The 17,374-nt window shown below is 39.7% G+C and overlaps 1 protein-coding gene across 2 annotated transcripts; it reads right to left on the bottom strand.

Annotated features, from left to right (window-relative positions):
* Nucleotides 1-2,009: 2,009 nt before the first annotated feature.
* Nucleotides 2,010-15,798, bottom strand: FBXL3 (F-box and leucine rich repeat protein 3). 2 transcript variants are annotated; one of them, XM_057424029.1, is made up of 5 exons: nucleotides 15,667-15,798; nucleotides 11,561-11,924; nucleotides 9,156-9,278; nucleotides 6,656-6,827; nucleotides 2,010-2,980 (listed from the first exon to the last, which is right to left on the bottom strand). In XM_057424029.1, the coding sequence occupies exons 2-5, from the start codon at nucleotides 11,921-11,923 to the stop codon at nucleotides 2,337-2,339; spliced, it is 1,302 nt and encodes a 433-aa protein (XP_057280012.1). In that variant the 5' UTR covers nucleotide 11,924; nucleotides 15,667-15,798; the 3' UTR covers nucleotides 2,010-2,336. The 2 variants fall into 2 exon arrangements, with proteins under 2 accessions (XP_057280012.1, XP_057280013.1); XM_057424030.1 differs by lacking the exon at nucleotides 15,667-15,798 and adding an exon at nucleotides 15,504-15,558.
* Nucleotides 15,799-17,374: the final 1,576 nt, after the last annotated feature.

Here is a 17,374-nt window from a genome sequence, read left to right on the forward strand (position 1 = left end):
CGGGTTACTATGTCATGGATTTTTACTTATTTTTTTATTATTATTAATTTGTTCCAACATAAGAATTGGCAAAGTAAGAATTGTGCAAGATGACTGGCTAAAAGGGAGCACTAGCTTTTCCTGAAGCCACTACATAGACTTGGCCTGGGCAGTTTGTTTCATAGCTGCATTATTTGAGCTAAGAATGCTGTAATAAAAAACTGCTGACCTTCAGTGGAAAGAAGAGATTCAACAGAGATTTCTCTGTGGGAAGCAGAATGCTGGATTTCAAAGACATGAATTTCAAAGTGACGGAACACCGACAGGTAGGTTGTGCATTGCCTCTAATTATTCCCACTACCACAGTAGTAAGCAATAGGTTTGCTTTGCTGACATCGGGGCACTGGCCATCAAGGTTCAGAGATGTTCTGCCTTCATTATGGGCGAGATTACTTCACACGCGCATTTAGTGATTTAGTAATTCCTAGGGGTAGTCCACCGTATCAGGCAGGCAAACCCAGGAGTCAGAGTATAAAAAACACTGATCTTTTTTACTGTTATGGACTAAATATATTGACACCTTTTATACAAATAAAAGCAAATTATACTATTACACTGATTTAACAAATTCTAATACAAAAAAATGCATATTTCAGAAAATGTGATTCTTAAATCAAATCTCTAAAGAAACACACAACTCCCCTATAAAGATGTCCAGTCTGCTGAGCTGTGCTTGCTCAAAACAGTTATGAACTTAAATACGCTCATGAGCGTATTATACTTGAACTGTACATTTGGATAAACCTTCCCAAGTCAGAAATGAAGAAAATTTACTCATTTTCAGGAATAGCTGTACTGCGCATATGGGAAGAGGCTGCCTGCTCAGCTGAGCCTGGCCCATAGCTGGAGCAGCTCCTCCTTGCTGACGGCTTCCAAACACCTTCAGCAGCCATGTGAAGACGTCAGTGTTACCCATCAATAATGGAGGAGAGCAAATAACGTAACTGGCGGTGGTAAGAAATGAAGTCACAAGCCACATCCAGATCACAGGCAATACACTGCCTACAGCACTTACAGACTAAAAACTTTCTTTAATAAAACTGATGAACCAAATATTCAAAACAAGGTTTTGCCTATTGCTCTACTCAATGCAAGTTTACTGCTGTTAGGTTTTTTACATATGAAGTGATCGAGCTAGCTGAATTCAAAGTATACAAAATGATCATCTATCAAACATTCAGTTTATACATAAACGTTTCTGAAACAGATTTACAGTATACAATTAGTTTATACAGCTTAAGCAACTGTTACAATGTCATTTTTCTCAAATTGAAAGCAGCCAAAAGGTCTAAGGTTTTGTTAGAAGATTCCTGGTCACCACTTAAATTTTAGCCTTCACATCTCATGCTCTTCACGTCCATGTCATCACATTTAACACTTCAGGGTTCACTTCATAAACTACACCTTATTCCATCTGACCCTAGCTGCAAAACTGGTTAATGGGCAAGAAAAGCTCATTAACTCTAATGTGGGTTAAATACAATGTATCTACATTTTTCCCCAGAATGCTTTCGCTTCCTGAGCTAGACATAAATACCTTAAAACAGGTTTAGACATAGATCTGAGGCCCCATAAGCAGACTACATTAAAATGCGTAGAGGGTAAGAAAAACCACACCACTTCTGGTAGCTCACACTACTATTGCACTCCATTTTAGATGGACTTAATAATCCGTTGAATAAGGTAACAGTATTTTAGTAGTCTAAACTATGTTATTGTGTATTGCTCCTGCCTTTTATGACTTTGATATAAAAGAATGTATTATTTCACAGCCTACTAAATACGCCTCTAGGTGTATTTATCTAGGTGTACTTATCTATTTATCTAGGTCTTGCGAGCTAGGTGCTTGGGCTTAGAACTGGTGTCTGCAGTCTGCACCAGAAGCATGCAGTTTATGTGTGGCTTTGTTTTGCTTTTAAGATCACATCTGATCCTGTTCAATAACAGTATCTAAAGAAAAGAACAGCCTATTGAAATTGACATTTTGTAGGTACATTTCCATATTTTAAAATGCATTTTTTATTTCCATAAAAGTTTGAGGTCACTGACAAAGAACAAATTCAGAACAGAAAAAGGATTTTCATTTGGATAAAAATGGGGTTTGGAGCTATCCATGATTTCTATTTTTGAATGTGGATCTCATAAATAATTCTGAATGAAAGATTAATTTTCTAATCAAATCATGAAGTAATTTACAGTAAAAGCTGTATTATTAAATATGCTTATACAATAAATTGCAATATGGTAACCTTGGGCTTAAGGTACTATTCCATCTGCCCTGAAGTCTTTTAAGGACTTTACCATGTAGGCATCATGTCTGGGAACCAGACTCTACCAAGATGCTTTGAAACTTCCCAATGAATCTGCTCTAAGCTGTATTTCTGATCAGGAATCAAAACTTCCTCCATAATAGAAAGCTGTGAGAGACGACCACCACACATCTTCACAAACTCAACAAAGGCACTGCAAGAGACTTCACATTCTCCAAGGCCAACGGCTGATAGATACTTGCAACGTTCTGCAATACGGATCAACTCCTCATCCAGTGGCCGTAATCCGTTGGCGCACACAACCAGTTCAACCAACCGAGGACACGTCATCCCAACGCGGCCAAGTACATCTTTGCTTACTGATCTTCCAAAATAAAGGTGAGTGACAGGTATTTCGTAACGAAAGAACGGGTCAAACTCTTCTTCGTACAAAAAAAAGTACATGACTAAATTTACTTTAGGAGAATGCTTGATAAAAGCGTCCCAGCTGCTCTTCTGAATTGTGTGGAACTGAGTCTGTCCGGGGTTCTCACTGACAACATCAATGCGCAAGTGTTCCAACCTGACATGTTTTTCTGAAGACAAAGCAAGCAGAAGCTCATCGCTCAGCAGGTGGTAATTCAGTGCCAGCTCACGTAAGCCATGACACTGGTCAGCTACGCAAAGGATACCTGGGAAAAGAGAACACAATCACAGAATGGTCTGAGTTGGAAAGGACCTTAAGACCTGTGGGAGCGGATTCTCATGTGACAAACTCAGAACTATCATACTCTGACTGTTCTGCCCTTTGGTAAGGCCGCATATACTCAACTTCATTTTTGTAAAAGAGGCTTATACAGAAGTATTTCCTTAGCCTGCTCTGGAGGAACTGCTGTCCCCCTCTGGCTTACAAAGCCACCATGAATGAGATCTGTCACCTGAGCGAAGCAAATGGAAAATGCATGCTAGATATTTAATTAAATGTGGAAGTTGCTGCTGTCAGTATTTGTTCTTTCTAGCAAAGCACTAATACTTAAATTTGGAAAAGCAACAGCAAGAAGAAAACAGAAGAGGCAAAACACTAAAAATTAGAAGCAGAAATTCATAGAACAGCAATTTCTAGACTCTCCCTTTCATCAATCAATATAACCTGCTGCTCATAGCAAAGACATTAACAAAAAGAATTCAGTTCAGCCTTTAGGCTTCCCACTCATTCTATTTGCAGACACAAGCAATGGTACCATGCTGGTAACAGTACTAAAATAAACCCAAAAGTACTAAAAAAAGCATGCAGTCCTCTGTATTCCCTGTGACCCAGAAAATTGTGTGAAAACTGGGATATGGTCTTTCCATTAATGGGAGAGATGGGAACATCACGTTTAATACAGAGCTGAAAAGCTTGAGCTCAATACACTACAGCTTTGAAGCAATGAGAAGAAATACAGAAAGACAGCAGTTATTTTAAGATCTAGTTATTAAATTCAAAAGAGAAGCCTATACTGAGTCTAAAAACACTTTATGAAATAAATTACTGTAAAAATATTGCATAACTGTGTACTCCAAAGAAGTTTGTATTTTCCACCTGAGGATCTGCAAGAATACATGCATCAGAAGCTCTTTTAACTATATCAAATACTATCAACTGCAAAAAAAGTTAGATAAACTGAAAAAAAAAAAGGGGGGGAGCAAAAAAAAAGCAGAATTTAGGTAAACAGAATTTTAACCCAACTCTGACAGCGACTATTTCCTATAAAAACAATTTCTAGATGTAACAGTACTCATCAGTTCATTCAGGAAGGAAAGGATGGGATCCAAGATGAAGAGAAAATACAGATTTTTTTTTTTTTTTTTTCAAGATTGGAGTACAAAATGAAAACTAAGCATAACTACAAACTTGTGTGTACCTCCTGCACATTCCAGAGATAATGTCTTGGCCTGAAATAGTAGTGAGGTTATTCTTACAGCAGTACTCCTGGAAAGGCTATTCTGACCACTCCCCCTCAGTTGACTCAAGCATGCTGCTTCGTAATACCTAGGGCTGTTGGCACATGAAATATTTTTCAGCAGAGTTTCAAGATCCACATACACTGTCACATCACTCACTAGTGCAACGCACATATGGGAAGAATGGGGGTCAACTTGCTGTGATTTTTGATGGGTCAAGGACTGAGATATCCACATCGCATTCTGTCAATGAAGTTACATAGCCAATGAAGTCACATAGAACTGACCATTCATAGTGTAGACAGTTACTGGAGGGCCTGCCTGGAGCCCATGCTGTTCACAGAACATCCCTCAATCAACACTGCCTAAACCTATGTGTCACTGAGAGGTAAATCAGTCTTGATACCATATAGCACCGATCTCCATCAAAGAAATCCCTCTACTGAACTGCTAATGCAGACGCACCCAACAGCCACTCTTCTCCCCTACTCCCCCACCCGAAAAGAAGCAACTCCCTGCCCCCAAAGCAGAGCAGAAAGGCTTTCAGTTCACGCTGTTTCAACAGCTAGTATTTCTGGTAATAAAAAACAGCATATCAGTGTGGATTTAAAAATTACCATTATTGTTTTGACAAGTTACTGTTGCAGTTCTAATGCAAGTTAAACTTCAGAGAGGAAACAGCAAAGAGCAGAAACTTCAAATATGCTCACAAAGATTAGAAATACATCACTGCCTTTGTTTCTCCAGCTCAAACCCAAATATGCCTCTTTGTACAGTAACTATCCAGGAACTATTCAGAGCATCCTTTGGAAGCAATTCACAGTTTGGTATCAATCTTTCTCCTTTATCCCTGTAGTACTGGAGTCTCCCCCTTGCACTACCTTGCATTACTCTTCTCTGTCCTTCAGGAAGAAATTTCTTGAGAACTAATCCAGTAATGAACATACTCCATCTCACCCTGATCTGCAATCTGAAGGCATGTTATACCATCTGAAGTGCATCTGTAAGTAATTAGTTTTGCATATCTCATGGCCCTTTCGGTTCAATTCATATTTTTCCAGAGTCTGCAAATTATAATATTCCCAACAGAAAAAAAATCCAGGTAGGTCTCAGTGCTCAAAGTTTCTAATTTTCCTTCAAGAGGAGTCCAAGTCCAAGGAACTGACTTACTCTGCTTAGTTACAAATTACTGCTGGAGCCTCTTCCCCTGGACAAACACGTTATGGCTCCTGTACTTCTCAGGCACAAGGATTCTTAAACAAAATTTTAAGTCAGAAAAAGCAGTCACTCAAGCTAATTCAAACAACCTACGATTACAAAGCTTTGAAGGAAATAACATTCCAGTTAACATGCTGGAGAACACCTTGTTGGACAAACCTTCCAGAAAACAAACCTGCATTTTCAGAAATTCTGTATACAAAACCAAATACCAGGTTTTGTCCGAGACCTTTGCCTGCAAAAGGTATGTGTTTGTGTTTTCTTTGTTATCACTATAGTAACATGCCCTCTGCTACAGTATCATTTTCCCCACATATTAGGAGATGAATTTTACATATACCGAATATTTACAGTTGCAATATACTTGCATGAAGAAAGCTATGGTGACTACAGCAGTTTCTACTTATCCTCAAATGAGGAACTGAATTAAGTTGCCCGCATCTCATTTACAATTCCTCTTCCATTTCTCAGTGAAAAATCTGAACTGTCAAGTTAATGAGCTGTGAATCAATCTTAGATTTGGGGTGTATTGCACACGTTTTCCACAAATGTTAATTCTGTGAACTCTGACAATCCTCAGCTATTTCATTCCGATACAAACTGGCTTCATTCTTGCCACAAACACGCTTAGAGTGCTAATGAACTACATCTGGTAATGACAGAAGTTCTGCACATCTCAGTCTCATCTCCCTGCTGTTGATCCTGTTTGCACTTATACTCCAGTAAAAGATTAAACTGCTTTCTTTCAGAATGACTAAACCAGCATCTTCATAATCCAAAACATCGCAGCACTCAAAACCCATACAAAACCCATACTCAACCCATACAAAAACTGCGGAAAAGGAACTTATGTTCCAAAAAGTTTAATTACACTGCAATACTTAAATAGTCACTGAAGAAGCAGTGCACTATCAAGTCAATATATATGCCTTTAAGTTCCACAGGAGGTTAGTTATTTGTCCAGAACAGACATACACTGTTTTATTATTAGTTCAGTAGTCACTCTGCAAGTGGTAGGATGGATGGATGGACAACCAGCTGAATTAGTATTTTATTCAGTGACATTTTCTGTAGATACCACATTCATCCTTGCTCTCACCCCACCACTATTTTTTCAGGGCTTTATCAGTTTCAGACAGAATTTAATGAATGCATTTCATGTTTAAAACCAAACCAAACAAAAGAAACAAGCCACAGTAGCTTACCAGCTGGAGAAACATGAGGACAACTGCTCATTTTCAGTAGTTTCAGTGTGTCGCTGTTGTTAGCCACTAGTACTTTGAGAGATGGATCATCTACTGGTGTATCATCAATCTTAAGTGAAGAGAGGGATTTGGAGTTTACGAACACCACTGTCAGTGCAGAAATAAAGTGAGACTGGAAAAAAAAGAGTGTAAATGAAACACTAGTACTTGAAATAAACATCTCAATGGTTCTACACTGTGCACAGCAGTCCTAGTTTTATTTTACTTATTGACAACATTTGCTGAAAAAGCATTCCCTTGATATTGCATAATTAAAAATTAATATTAAAATTTACATTTTTTGAGTAGAGAAAATACAGTAACTTTTTGCTATCAGTCTATGTATTTGGCAAATCAGAATGTCTAACATTAGATATCAATCAAGAACCTGGCCCAGGACAATCCACTACACAAACCTAACTCTATAGGAAGACCACAAGCAAAGAGAAAGCCTACAAGCCCTAATTTTGAGGGTTATTTGCATGTCACACTCTCAAAGAAACATCTTCGAATACAAATTTCCATGTGGCAAATTAAGCTGCACCAGTGACATGCAAACACAGTCAAAATTGGCAGCTCTATACTGTTAAGATATGCCCAAAGTCAAATACTACTACTGCCTGCCTAACATCCACGCAGAGAATTTAGGGTCTGAATGGATTTGTCTTGGAAAGCAGAGTGGTGCAGTCTAAACAGAGCCAAGGAGCAGGAGATAATTAACTATTCGATGATTCCAAGTAGCACAGGTAATGGAGTTCCAGGTTGGTCCTCAGCATTTCTATGTAACCACTGAAACATACCAGTAAAGGCAGAGCCCAGAGCACCTGAACTTGAGAAACAGACTATGGAGCAGCTGCAGCAGTGCTTACAGAAATCATTGATGGTATGAAGGAAGTGAATAATAGGCTTATCTTCATGATTTCTTACAGGATTTACTGAATAGAAGACTTAAAAAAAGTACTTCCTCCATGCACTACATTAAGTATCCCACAAAATTACCTGCTACTTTGACTTCAATACAGTTTCACTCTGAGCCACATGCACTTATAGAATCCTGAATAGAGTTATGTGAAAGAAGGCCTGGCAACAGTATTAGCCCATTCTTACGTGATGCGTATGTGGTTTTGGTAAAACTCACACACACTCAGAGCAGGAATTAATATTTTCACATAAACTGTCAAAATCAGTCAATGCAAATGGAAAGTTCAAGTCAGAAGTATTAGGCATTTTGGCTTTAGGGACCACTCCCAACTGTACTGACAAGCTGAACAGGATCATAACATATCCCTCCAGTGAAAACTAAGTAAAACAGCTAAACCAGCATTCAGATTAAGAAATAAAACAAGAATCAAGAGCTGAAAGGACAAAGTATTTACAACACACTATGGATTGTTTTCACCATGTTCAGGTTTTCTTACAGTCACTTCTCAAAGCAGATCAAAAAAAGGGAAAAAAGCATACAGAAAAGAGTTAAAGATCTGGAAATCCCCTTTGAAAATTAAGGATTAAAAATACATGTTCAAGAGAACTACATGATGTGGCTGTGATCGCTGCCAAGGATAGTAATTGATAATCCTTCTGTAACTAACCTTGCTTAAGCCCTATAACCTACTTCCTTTCCTGAGGCTGTCCCTAGTTCTTCCTTATCCTTGTTGCCGTCATTAGCAATGACGTCACTGAGATCCAGCTAATAGTCTAGCTCTGTTTGGCCCTTCATATATATGCGAGACTGGACTCAAGAACTGAGGCTGTAAGACATCCAAGATATCACTGCCATAGAACAAGCAGTCCAGTTTACCCCAACCACTCTCCTGCTCCTCAGCAACAGCACCCTTCTACCTCACTAGCAGGAATTCTTGTTTAGAAACACATATAAGAGATTTGTTGTCATCTACAGCAGATGCATTTTAACAAAACCTAATTTTTGGTAAACATTCAAGGTAAAAATCTGACAGAAAATTTCAGAAATACAGTGCACTTTGCCTAAGAATCTGACATTGTGTGACATGAAGTACTGAAAATCACGATCATATTGCTTTCTGAACAAAGCTCATTGAAAATATAATCCCTACAGTAAGCCTACATGTATAAAACTCTACCACTTGTTTGACTGAAATAGTCTCCTAAACATCCCCACAGTTCCACAGTACAATTATACAGATACAAATCGTCTACCCTCCTGACTTGCATCATGTTGCTCAGTATTACATTGAGGTCAATAGACAAAAGGACTTAGGAAAACAAGGTCAGAACCAAGTTCTCACATGATGCAGAGAACGAATGAAACGTAACTATCCATCTTAGTACAACACCTCAGTTCCTTCCTTTATAGAGCTCAGTAATAAAGCTTTCCTTAACCAAAGATTCATATTCTTACAATAAAGCTTTTCATAAAGTTGTAGGAATACTGCATGAAACACTGAAATACTGCACTATAGAAAAAATATACGTATCAAAATACCTTTGGTAAATCCATGAAGCTTGGCCGCGCAGTTGAAATTAACCCAAGCGTTTTCAGAGAGCAATTCACAAGCTGTGATAAAATATCACAAGCTGCTTCTGCAGATTCTTTGCTACTGTCCACCTTAAAACAGAAAGATTTATTATTCAGAAAACACTGTATCAAACACACCCTTCTTACAAAAAGCAAAGTAGAGCAGATACACTTTAATGTTTTTTTTTCCACTTTACCTTCCGAATCGTGATGTCAAAAAAGCCCACAAACCACCTCACTGAGAATCCATCAGTGCCATTCTTTTTGCCCCGAAAAGCACATACCAAAAATCCAAGATAATTTGCTGTAAATTTGCCACTCTCCTGTACACTTTGGTAAAACTTATCACGGTGAGGGATCAGCTTTACAGTTATTTCAAGATATGCAATCCACATCAAATAATAAGCAAGTAGAGGTTGACTTGGGTCTAGAGCCTCCCCTACTTCCTCTTCACATGCTTCCTTATCCAAAATGCAAGAATTCTGTAAGTTGTTTTTTTTTTTATGGTGACTCAGATCATTACATACAGCTGCTGAAGAGTTAAGTGCATTATTACATGAACCTCTATCATAGAATGGTTAGGGCTGGAAGGCACCTTAAACATCATCTAGTTCCAATCCTTCTGCATGGGTACCTTCCACTAGACCTTCATCATTAATACCACAACAGACATCAGTGGATACCCTGAAAAAAATAAATCGTTAGTAAGCTTGTTGCAAAACTGAATCACTTAACGTGCCTCAAGTGGATTTCCCTCAACACTCAGATGCTCTGTATGCAAGACAGCTTTGCAAATCCACAGAACACGGGTTTGACCACAAGATCAATTTGAAGTCTACCATAAGCCATGCTAGCTTGTCGGCAACTGACCCAAGTCCAATTAATGTCCATTTTCTGCTTGAACACAAGCTGAAAAGCTTCATTTCAACAATCCAGTCTTTCTTTGCCTACAAAACACTCCTCACATTTTCAGCCTTGAGAGAGTAACATACAGTATTATATCCACTTTCTTGTGATTACCCTTGCTACTTCGTATTCCCTGTGATCTAGAGTTTATTCTACAACACTGAAGGAGAACTGAAGGAAAATGTTTAAGAAATTATGTGGGTATTTACCCTACCAGTGAAGGGCATCTGAAATCCTTCAAAATCACTTGGTGCAAAGCAACATAGACAGGAGATAGCACTGGAAGGTCATTTCAACACTGCCATAAATATTCTTTATTTGGACACTGATAAAAACCCTGCAAACCTTGTGATAACAGTTTGTACCTGGCACTGCATGAAGTAGCAATATATCATCAGGCAGAGGTTTGTAGCCCGAGCTACCAACACGCTCATGATTCCTACATTAAAACTGCCAGATCTCTGACAGATCTAGTATGTCCACTTGGCTGCAGAAGTAACTTCTTTTGTAAATTTGTCACTTAGCTCATGCATACACAGCCATGACTCTTGCACAGCACCCTTCCAGAACAGTGACATGTAAGCCAATGTTAAAGGTTTTCATCTGCTGAAATTAATTCCATGAGTCCAAAGACCAAGCATCATCCTGTGCAAATCCCATGTTAACTGAAATGCAGCTGTGCTAAGTAGATGCCATACACAGATAATCGCACTCAATTCAGTAGTAAAACCAATAGTTGCTTATTAGTAGTACTGAAGTCACTCTCCGTGCATTAGATTTTTTCTAACGATGGGAAAACATTCAATTTATGCATCCCAATGAAACTTAATTCTGAGGCAGGTATACACATGTACAGTAGTATCAGAACTGAAGTATTGCTTCCCACTCATTGATGCAGAATTTTAAACAGCTAGAGGCGTTACAAGAAAAAACAAAAAAAAGCACCAAACAAGAAAATCCCCACATAACTGAATTAAAGCAATGAAAACTTATGCTGAGAACTGTTATTCCAAAATTTAGTCCTAAAAATATATCCAAATAAAAAAAATTAACTGGGAGGTAACCTCCATGTCCATATGCTCATTTAGAGAATCCATTTCTGCAGTAGGCCTGAAAACAAGGCCTACCACACTGAGAGCTGTCATTTTTTCTTTCTAAATAACTGACAATTCTAACCACAAAAATAACACCATAAGCCTTTCTTAACATTTAGTGATGTTCTTTAATTTTCAATGTGTTAAAATGTTCTGATCGCAGTTGTCAATTACACTTTATCATCAGTTTTTCAATTACTGGGACAAACCATACGTCTCATGCTTTGATATTTATTATAGATGAACCATCAGTACTGTCTCAAAAGTATTTGAGATGTTTCTTAAAAGCACTCTAAATGGGGGGGGGGGATCAAGTTTAACAAATGCTTTTATTTTCATAAAAATTGTTAAAAAGCCTATAAAATACACTACCTTGAAGCTTACATACTGCAGGTGATTGGAATGCCTCTTTATTATTTGCTTGATTAGTTCAGGATGTGTAGCCCTCAAGTAAGATGTAGCTGGTTGATTCAGTTCAAACTCAAAACACCTCCAGAGATCAGGCATATGAAACACTTGGTTCCAGCTTCGGCAGACCTGTGATGCATGAGCACGATCCAGAAGGGGCAAGTACTGAAACACCTGTAGGATAATGTCTTGAAGCAGGTTTGCCCAGTCTGGACTCTGCACGATTACGGTTTTCTCATCTGTGACCTTGTGTCTCTTGGATTCTTTCTCAGTTGTCTCTTCAGATGAACTGCTGTTGGCCTCAGTAGTTTTCCTTCCTCGTTTCATTCTACAAAAAACAGTAATAATAAAAAAAACCTATACATTTTGTAAATGCAACAGTATCAATAAAAAAGCGATGAGGTGAGAAGGTATGTTTTCTGCAGACACCCTTTTGCAGGTTTTTCCTCCCTTACATGGAGAAGAGAAAAAGAAACAAAAATTCCTCAAACCAATCCACAAGTAACTATGATTCTGAAGTGGTAATCCAAAAATAACAAGGAAGGGAAATGTCAGGCAAGAAAGTAAATAACAAGTGTATGCATGTTTGCAGGCACTGCATCTTGCAGAAACTGTATCTGTCAAGTTCATTTTATTCCCAGAAAGAACCTTTATTTATTTCTTTTTAAAAAGGTTACTTTGAATGCACCTATTTTAAATCAGTACCCTTAAAAACATATTTCATTGAGAACACTGGTGTCCTTCTGGTTTTCCAACTAACTAGTGAAGAGGGATTATGAAAGATTTCCAGTAACTGTGGAAGCTTTAACCCACAAAAAGAAAAAAAAAAAAAAAATTACAAAAGAGTTCGAAAACTTTCATCAAAATCATACTAAATTCAACAAGTCTGAGGCAAAAGGTTATCTCATTCTCAAGAGGATCCATAGTGGTTTCACACAAGTTCTACCTTAAGCTACATTATTAAAGAGGGGGAAAAAAACCCACCACTACATAAATCTGGAATAAATCTAGCACTGAATTTTGATCAAAGTGTATTCTTTTATACATGCCAGCTTACAATTGAATTTAGCAGCCAATTGTTTTTTTTTTTTAAAGCTCAATGCAAGGCATACCATATCCTAAAGGGTGATGAATGAGACTCACACTGAACTAGAACACACTCAATTCTAGTTTCTAAAAAGCTGAGAGAATCCAGAGGAGGGGTGGGCTTCACACGCATAAACACCTCCCAAGCCCCCATGATTTCTGTAAGACAAACTTACTTCATAAACACTGACATCATTCTGGTTTAACATTCAAATACAATTACACATATAAGATTATCACATCCCAGTCCATGGGGGACCTGGACACTTAATTTTCCTTGCTATGTGCTGCAACTAAACGGAAGTTCAGAAGTCTTTTTAAAAACAAAGTGTAATAAAAGTGGAAAATTATACTGTTTATCATCCAGTGCATCATAGGTTATTTTTTCAAAGCCAGCATCTCCTTACCTATCTTTAAAGCACTTTAACCTTACCTACTCACATGACAAAAGCAAACTGTCACTTAAGATCTGAAGCTATTCATAAAAGGATGTAAAGTTTGAACAACTGTCACGAAAGACTGATAAACAGAATTTGTATCTTGATTTTCTTCAATTTAATTTTCTAATCCCAGTGGCACTTGGGGGCAAGCACAAGATGAAAACACTGCTGCGAAAAATACCTACATTTACTGTAATGCACAGCTCATGACTATGAGACGATGCAAAACACGACTCCTGTGCTGAAACAAGCTTTCCACCTGGCAGAGAGTTCTGCTGCTGAGCCACTAACTTCACTAGTACAGAACAAAAGCAAGAAAAGTGAATAGTGACTAGAACCATCTGCAAAATAAACTTAAACCTAATCAAGAATTAGATGAGCAAATCTACTGCAAACCTGCCATGTTTGTCTTTGAGACAACTACTAAGTACAGTCCCAGAATATTATTTGTAATAAACTAGTCTGAAATGTAATATTCCTTTAAACATTAGGCTAAACAGCTATTCCTAACAACTAGGTTATAACAAGCAATTGCCATGTGCAAGCTATTCACTTGCCAAATTTGGGATGTTTGATGTTTTTAAGTCTTTCCAAAGCCATCTCTTGTCAATCTGTCAAAAACTAAAGGTAACGGAGACTTCGCTCTCCAAGTCTTCCTCTAGCAAGATCCTGCCTCATCTTTTGCTAATAAGGTAATACATGTGCATAGATTTTTTAGTTAGATAGGCTGCTTTTATCACTGCTTCAGGGAGACAAGTTCTGTATTTTCTCCCTTACCACATTCCAGGTGTTATTGTGCATGTACAGTAGAGCCAATCCACATATGCAGCATGCTTACTATAACTGATCTTTTCAAAGACAAGAGGACTAGATCTGACACCTTCATTTTCTTCTGAAAAGACTAGGAGTGAGCTGCCACTGACAAAACTGTGAATCTGTATTAATTTTTCAGCTGGATAATTAACTTCTGAGAGATGGCTGACAGAAGTGGCCCAGGTCATCCACAGCCAACTTACAAACTGCACCTCTGAGCTAACTTGCACAAGTTCTAAAGTAGTTAATTTATGATGGTTGCAGATCAAAACCCACTCTGGAAGTTGTGGGGTACTATCCCAAGTTAATTTCTTATTAACTTGTTCATCTAATTTTTGTCATCTTGTTTCAGAAATTAAAGTATTAGAATAGCTTTTTAAAAACATAACTGGTTTCAACTTTTTAATATGCCTAACAATGAAACAAATGCAAAATTGAAAGAATACAGATTTGCCTACAAGTTTCCAGTCTTATAAAAATTATTTAAAAAGACCAGTTAAAAGAATAAACCTTTCTGCAAATTTAATATAGGAAGAGGCAGATGCAATCAGGCAATTCAGTTCATTTTATGTATATGATAGTCTAAACACGTAACTATTTTAAATCCAAGGCCAACAGAAATAAGTTTTCAGCAAGGAAGACAGTGATGCTGGCACATTACTGTATAGGCACAATAAATTTTCCAAACAATGACTGCTTATCACTTCCTACAATGCCTGAACCATCAATCCTGCTTTTAACTCTCTCAGGTACATGCAGGAGACACTTATCAGTGATCAGTTTTTCCACGTCGCTGCTATAATCAACTTTGCTTTAAAATCTCAGGAAAGGAAAGCCAAAAAACAAGAATAGCCAACTCTGCCAGGACAGAAAGACGAGTGAAATCAGGATGCGTGACTCTTTAAGACATTCCAAGTACATTTCTCAACCTATTATAACGACTGGTTTCAGAACTCACTGTTCTGAACTCCGCACCTGGGTGCAACCCACTCTATCTTGTTTGCAATACAGTCATGTTCAACCATAATCACATAGTTCAGTCAACAAGTAGGAGGAGCAAAGCACACGCTTAACATGGTTTTTATTGCTGAGTGAGGCGCAGACGAGACAGTTCCAAAACCAAACAAAAAAAAAAACAACAAACCCAAACAAAACCCCCCAAAATCAAACCCCCAAATAACCAAACAGAAAAAAAAAACCAACAAACAAACTAAAAACCAAACAACAAAACCCAAAGGCCAAAACCACAAACACCCTAAAACCACAAAGCAAAACCCAAGCAACTGTGCACGGCTGTTTCCATCCTGCTGCTAACGCTTTCCCATAAACAAGCCTAACTGAGATCGTGGTGCTGCTTTACACCTGAAGGCTGTTCCAGAAATAAAAGGATCGCGTTAATGGGGAGAACGTACTTAAAGACCCCTACCCGCCACGAACCACCAGCTCCGCCGAAACCAACGAGGGGTTTACACTCTGTTACTGTTATCATTAGACGGCTGCGAGACAGCGACACCCTATAAATATGAAGGGATAGGCTTTAAGCTCCGCTACTCTCGGAGAAGCTTCACCTCAGGGTCGGCTACTTCCGGCCGAGCCCCAGCCCGCGGGGACTCCGCTCCCAGACAGGGCCCTTTCTCGGACAGCCCCCCCCTCCCCCGGCAGCGCAGCCAGGGTACAGACGAAATCCTGCGCCGCCGCCGCCGCCCCCCCACCCCCTTCCAGCCCCTTCACCTGACGGCTCGCTGCTGCGCTTCGCATTAACCGGGACTCGGGCCGCGCTGGCGCCTCCGCTCCGACCACATCAGCTCCCTCCACCGAAGCCTACCCACAACACCTCCTCCGCTCCCCTGTCTGTCCCGCGTCGTCCCGTCCCACCCACGTCGTTGTTTCCTTCCCTCCCTCCCTCTCTGTTTACTTCACAGCAGCGGAAGCGACGCAAACCGGCCAAAATGGCGGCGAGCGGGCTGTGAGGCGGAGCGCGCCCTTCCCTTCGCAGGCGGGAGGCGGTGCGCTCGGGGCGGCGGGGGGCTGCCGCCCGCTGCGGTAGTGAGGCCCGGAAGCGTTAGGGGTCAGCGATCTTGGTCTGTTCCCGCCTCCACAGCAGCTTCAGTTCCCAGCTCGGTGCCCTCTGCCTGGCTGCTGCACTGCGGAGCGGCAAGGCCCGAGCTGCAGGGAGGGGTTTCGGTCTGGTGCTGAGCGGCCGGGAATGGGGGAAATGAAGCCTAGAGAAGTATAGTGGGGGTAATATTGATAGAGGAGTCTCGTTGCTGATAGAGCCAATGATCGCAGCAATTTGGAAGCTCCATGTTAGGTTACCCTTAGAATCATAGAATGGTATGGGTTGGAAGGGACCTTCAAAATCACCTAGTTCCAACTGCCTATCTTGTATCCTTCCACTCAACCAGGTTGCTCAGAAAGCCCCATCCAGCCTGGCCTTGGACACTGCCAGGGATGGGGCAGCCACAGCTTCTTTGGGCAACCTGTTCCAGTGTCTCAACATCCTTACAGTAAAGAACTTCATGTCTAGTCTAAATCTGCCCTTTTTCAGTTTAGAGGCATTCCCCCTCATCCTGTCACTACAGGCCTTTGTAAAAAGTCTCTCTCCAGATTTCTTGCAGGCCCTCTTTAGGGACTAAAAGGCTGCAGTAAGGTCTCCCTGGAACCTTCTCCAGGCTGAACAAGCCCAACTCTCTTAGCCTGTCTTCATCAGGGAGGTGGAATAAGAGAGGAATAGATGGAATGGAGAACACAAGCAGTTCTCCCTGGGTCCAGGAGGCTTTGGGATTGGAGTGCTTGGGTTGCTCCAGGCAAAGGGGACAAAGCAATGAGTGACAGTTTCTGTGTGTTGCAAGTACCTGTGCATATGTGGTGCATGGCATATAGCTTGGTTTTCAGTCCTCTGTGTGACTGAACTTTCTAACGTTGAGATCCCCCAAACTTAACTATTTATTTACTACAAGATATAATAAATTACTGCTTGATTTTTCAGTTTCAGGCTAGTGGATTCTGATCACAGTGATCCCCATTAAGTTCTTAGAAACAGGCAGATGCGATCCAGTGCTCTCCCCAGTCTGGAAATGACTTTGAAACAGGGTGCCGGTGCTTCAGTGATCTCTCAAATGTTACCATGCCTGACGTTTTTGAGAACACTATATAAAAAAACTTGAGCATTTTCTTGCATACTTAAAGTCTATTGAAAAAGAAACTTTTCCCCCCTCCTTCTGTTTTAAGTCTAGGTCTTCGAGACTATTAGTGGGGAAATATGACTTAAATAGAATGTTTTTCAGTGAGACATGTTCATTTTAAATTTGAATTTCTATGAGAGAATAATCCGTCCTTCTCCAGTTCAGAATGTCTGGAGGCATTTACTACAGCTCAGCTGTTACGGGTCTGTGTGTGTTTATAAATCTATGTATGTCCAGCCTTCAGCTTTTTAGGA

This window comes from Pezoporus wallicus, unplaced genomic scaffold (genome assembly GCF_028554395.1).
Source record: "Pezoporus wallicus isolate ANWC-B61680 ecotype Strahan unplaced genomic scaffold, APGP_CSIRO_Pwel_v1 contig_16, whole genome shotgun sequence".
Classification (NCBI taxonomy): domain Eukaryota; kingdom Metazoa; phylum Chordata; class Aves; order Psittaciformes; family Psittacidae; genus Pezoporus; species Pezoporus wallicus.

Bases quoted from the DNA above. Each gene is read 5' to 3' on its own strand.
- FBXL3 (XM_057424029.1), bottom strand. From the start codon at position 11,923: ATGAAACGAGGAAGGAAAACTACTGAGGCCAACAGCAGTTCATCTGAA. The intron at 9,279-11,560 runs GTAGTGTATTTT...TTCTGTTTTAAG, and splicing joins TGCAGTATGTAAGCTTCAAG to GTGGACAGTAGCAAAGAATC. The intron at 6,828-9,155 runs GTATTTTGATAC...TTTTTTTTCCAG, and splicing joins GCTTCATGGATTTACCAAAG to TCTCACTTTATTTCTGCACT.